Genomic DNA, 5123 nt, shown 5'->3' on the forward strand with positions numbered 1-5123 from the left:
AATGGTGTGGAAGAGGACAATATCTAGTAGTGATGTGCTAGCAAAAGCCCAAAGAGAACAATATCTACTAGTGATGGGCTTGAGCTGTTACAAATGGTATCAGAGCTAGACACCGAGCGATGTGCTAGCGAGGAGGCTGAACCTCGAAGTGGGGTGGACACGAGGTGGAGTGCCAACAAGGACGTTGGGCTCCGAAGGGGGTAGATTGGGGATCCCACATCGATTGGAGAAGAGAACGAGTGCCAGCGAGGACGCTGAGCCTCGAAGGAGGGTAGATTGTGAGATCCCACATCGGTTGGGAAGGAGAACGAAATATTTTTACAAGGGTGTGGAAACCTCTCCGTAACATACGTGTTTTAAAAACCTTGAGGGAAAGCCCGAAAGGGAAATTTTAAAGAGAACAATATCGGCTAGCAGTGGACTTGGGCCGTAATTACTCACAATCATTGGGGAAGTTTGGAATGCAAGATTGCATGCAAAATTAGCATATATCTAAGAAACATTCTAATTTACAGACAGAAACATGTTCCATAATCCAAACCAGCATATACCTATTTACAAGCACAGACAAGACCAGCCAAACAAGGTTCTTGAATACCAGAAAGACAGACATGCTACAGCAGACAAAACCCTCTTATGCATGCTTGTTTCAACATTATTAATTATTACAAGACAACCATTTTCCCCAAGTGATGATAATGGCAGGGCGGTCAAAGGAAGTTACCTGATAATTACCGAGCTGTTCGATATAGGAAGGAACTGACTGTTTGTCACCATCGCCACCTTCCAAGGTCTCTAAGCTGGATCGAGAATGAGGGATTGGTCACGAAAACACCACGGCACTACTCGTAGTAGGTTCGGGGTGGAAACATTTCATTTCTGCGTGCTCGTCCAGACCTTCGGGATGGTAATGAAGCATTTCTTTCCACATCATCTCTCGTATCATTTCTTCTCCAAGTTCCTCATCTATGTCGAGGTCGATCGGTACCTGAGCTGGAGGGTTGCTGTTTGGATCATACAGTGGAGACATGTAAGGATGTTGCAATGCTTCAGTTACACTGATCCTCTTTGATGGGTCAAAGACAAGCATCTTTTGTAGCAAATCGATTGCAAGAGGATGAGCGTTTGGATAAAGACGGGAAAGCGGAGCCCCGGGAGAGTACTGGAGGGATTTTATGTACCTCCTTGCCTTTGGATTGTCTATAAACTCGAGATCTTCCTCTCTTTGGCTACCCAGTATGTTAATTATCAGTTTGAGTTGATTCAAACATTCAGTACCTGGGAAGATAGGTTTCCTACCAAGAAGCTCGGCGAAGATACATCCTACAGACCACACATCGATCGATGTCCCGTAATTCTCACAGCAGAGAAGCAATTCTGGGGCTCGGTACCAGCGAGTAACGACATACTCTGTCATGAATTGATTCTTGCCGTTGCTCGTACGGGCTAACCCGAAATCACATATCTTGAGGTCACAATTTGCATTGACAAGGAGGTTCCCAGGCTTCAAGTCTCGATGTAGGATGTTTGCAGAGTGCAGATACTTCAATCCTCTGAGCAACTGCACTAAGAGGTTTGAATTAGCGGGAAGCAAAGTGTCCAGTGAATAAAGAAATTCAACTATGCAAGCACATTGGAAATAGCTAATTGTCATTAACTGCATTCATGGAAGGTACTAAATAGAAAAACAATTCATATAATTAAAACCTTTTATTGTTTAGATACTAAATAAATACACGGTTCAAAAGGTTCGTGACTAAATTTATAATTTAAGTGTAATAGCCCAAACCCACTGCTAGCAGATAGTGTCCTCTTTGAGCTTTCCCTTCCAGGCTTCCCCTTATGGCTTTAAAACGCGTCTACTAGGGAGAGGTTTCAATACCCTCATAAAGAATGTTTTGTTCCTCTCTCCAACCGATGTGGGATCTCACGATGCACCCCCCTTCGAGGCTGTGCAACCCCTCTCCAATCAAGGTGGGATCTCACAATTCACCCTCCTTCGAGGCCCAAGGTCCTCACTGGCACTCCGCTCAGTGTCCCCCTACGAGGCTTAGCATACTTGCTAGTACATCACCCAGTGTTTGGCTCTGATACCATTTGTAACAGCTCAAGCCTACCGTCAGCAGATATTATCCTCTTTAGGCTTTCCCTTCTGGGCTTCTCATCAAGGTTATAAAACGGGTCTGCTAGGGAGAGGTTTCCACACTGTTATAAAAAATGTTTCGTTCCCTCTCCAACCAACGTGGGATCTCACATTAACCTAAAATTATCTAAAACCCCCAGATCTATGTCGAGGTAATAGCATTGATAAGTGCAAAAATAGAAACAATCAGCATAACTTGACATGTCCAACAACAGCTAAAGAGTGTACAGGAAGAAAAAACAATTTGAAACAAATAATAATTCTTCTGACGAAATGTTGCAAATTGGATTGGGAACTATAAAGGCTGTGGCAGCTGTGGCATGGCAATTCAGCATGGCCAGTCAGTTGCTTACTGTTCCTCATTATTTGACATTAATAATCAACAATTCAGGGAAATTTCCTAAGCTACAGTAATATGGGTACTACTCCTATTTATTATCAGTCATGTCAATATCTTTTAAGAATGATGTAGGGTCCTGCAACATAAAAGCATTAATTAATAAAGCAAAAATTATAATGTGACCGGAGGGAGTATATGTGAGATCCTATATCGGTTGGAGAGGGGAACAAAGCATTCCTTATAAGAGTGTAGAAACCTCTCCCTAACTTATGCATTTTAAACCCGTGAGGCTGACGGCGATACGTAACAGACTAAAGCGGACAATATCCCTTAGCGGTGGCCTTCAGCTGTACAAATGGTATCAGAGTCAAATACCGAGGAGAGAGTCAGCAAAGACGCTGGCCCCCAAGGGGGTGGATTGTGAGATATAACATCGGTTGGAGAGGGGAATGAAGCATTCCTTCTAAGGGTATGGAAACATTTCCCTAACAAATGCGTTTTAAAATCGTGAGGCTGATGGTAATACGTAACGGGCTAAAGCGGACCATATCTGCTAGCGGTGGGATTGAGCTATTATAAATGGTATCAGAGTCAGACACCGAACAGTGCGCCAGCGAGCACGCTGAACCCCCAAGGCAGGTAGATTGTGGATCCTACATCGGTTGGAGAGGGAAACGAAGCATTCCTTACAAGGGTATGGAAACCTCTCCCTAACAAACGCGTTTTAAAACTGTGAGGCTAGTGGCAATACGTAACGGACTAAAATAGATAATATCTACTATGGGAGTAACTAGAAAATTTTCCCGTCAAATGGGTCAATTCTACTACAAAAACCTAAGCTAGGTTAGGATATATTGATGATGCAAACAAATCTAATCTCAAGAAGGCGCTTTGGCATGAGACAAGAACAACCAGATGCTCGGGGTAAAGCGAATGTAACATCGAAACAAAGTTACTATATCAGCATGCAGATCTAAATTTGGTGATACAATACACCTTCCAATCAGAGCAATTTGCAGTTATTTATCAAATAAATGGAACTTTTTTGCTCAATTCAGTAAAGAAACAATATCACAATAATCTAAAAGCTACTGTGAATTTCATGTATTGATATCAAAAGAAATGTATCATACTGTCAATTAACCAAGATCCAGAAGAAAGGCAAGAACATCAAACCTGAAAGAGAAAATATTGGCAGTGATCATTGGTAAGAGTCTGAGAGGACTTAATAATCTGATGAAGATCCGTATCCATAAGTTCATAAACCAAATAAACATCTTTAAAACTTCTCCTATGAATAGGCATCATCACATCTTTCAAACATATAACGTTTTCGTGACGAAGATGCCTAAGAAGCTTCAATTCACGCAAAGTTCGAAGCGCATCGATACGATTCTCAAACGCATTATGTATTCTCTTTATCGCAACTTTCTCGTTCGTTTCCCTATTCACAGAAGAACACACAATACCATATGCCCCTCGACCAATAGGCTTAATGGGTACATATTTAGTATCAATCTCAAATAATGTTTGCCACATTGAATAGTAATGCTTCCCTTGGGATCTAACCCCATTTGGAGGCTCAACTGGCGTAGCCATTCCCTGAAAATCAAAGCAAACCCAACAAAGTTCACTTCCTAAATCAACAAATGCCTTCAAAATCAGCTAAGAAAACTAAACAAAACGATCATAATCAGTCATAATGAAGCTCAACAAAAGCCACAAACACTCATTCTAAGTCAAAACTACAGAGCATTGGATCAAAATGTTGGAACAATCCACTGAACTATAAAACAATAGCCACCGGTTTGAGAAATTGCTTACCAATCACTACTTGTTCTTAGACCGGCAAATTTCTCGGAAAAGGGTTACGAAAAGTCAAGCCCTCGTCCTTAGTTTCCTGCTACATCGCTTTCTGCTATCCATAACCAGAAGAACTCCAAGAATACAAACAAGATTAAGCCCCAAAGCCTTGAAGAAAGCGGAAATCAGTAGATCCCATGATACAATCAGAAGAAACGGAGAAACCCCAAGTCGGGGAAAGTGGAAAAAAGCCCTAAATTAGAAGAATCCAAGCTCGAATTGGAAGCAGAAAACGTGGAATCGAGTGAATTTAGAGTAAAGAAGTGGAAATATTTGCTAATTCGATCCAGTTTCTAATTGAGTCACAGTCAACGAGTACTCCAAATGATTTTTTGTGGGTTTGATATTGAGCCCCATGCGGTGCGAACCAGAATCCGAATTCGTCTGCAGCAGCTGTGATGAGGAGCCAATTAGAAAGTAACACGCGTGTGTTTTGATTGGTAATCATATATAATGAATGGTATGTGGATTTGGATTATTAATTAGTGGAACCCATTTTCTTGCACAGATGTGGATCGATAAATATCTGGTGGATTTTATGAACGCCTATTGTATTGGTAAATAGTTTGGCACATATTGAATATAGTGTAACTATCGGACTTTTCTTATGGTCAAGGCCGTTACTAAGAAAGCGTTACTAAAAAATTATGCTCGGGTTACCCCTCCATTTTAGGATTCTGACCGTTACTAAAAAATTATGCTCGGGTTACCCCTCTAAGTCTAATAATGATTTTAGCTTGTCTTATTATAAGGTATTTGTATGACAATACAAACTTA

At 41.3% G+C, this 5123-nt stretch overlaps 1 protein-coding gene across 1 annotated transcript; it reads right to left on the reverse strand.

The window, feature by feature from the left end:
- Positions 1 to 474: 474 nt before the first annotated feature.
- LOC111798965 (mitogen-activated protein kinase homolog NTF3) lies at positions 475 to 4720 on the reverse strand. The gene is made up of 3 exons (XM_023682324.2): positions 4308 to 4720; positions 3660 to 4085; positions 475 to 1561 (listed from the first exon to the last, which is right to left on the reverse strand). The coding sequence occupies exons 2-3, from the start codon at positions 4080 to 4082 to the stop codon at positions 824 to 826; spliced, it is 1161 nt and encodes a 386-aa protein (XP_023538092.2). The 5' UTR covers positions 4083 to 4085; positions 4308 to 4720; the 3' UTR covers positions 475 to 823.
- Between the last annotated feature and the right edge of the window lie 403 nt (positions 4721 to 5123).

The sequence above is a fragment of the Cucurbita pepo genome, chromosome 7 (genome assembly GCF_057944985.1).
Source record: "Cucurbita pepo subsp. pepo isolate OVF chromosome 7, ASM5794498v1, whole genome shotgun sequence".
Lineage (NCBI taxonomy): Eukaryota > Viridiplantae > Streptophyta > Magnoliopsida > Cucurbitales > Cucurbitaceae > Cucurbita > Cucurbita pepo.

Coding starts and splice junctions, on each gene's coding strand:
- LOC111798965 (XM_023682324.2), bottom strand. CDS start 4,082: ATGGCTACGCCAGTTGAGCCTCCAAATGGGGTTAGATCCCAAGGGAAG. Junction 1,562..3,659: donor GCCAATATTTTCTCTTTCAG/GTTTGATGTTCT, acceptor CTCTTAGTGCAG/TTGCTCAGAGGATTGAAGTA.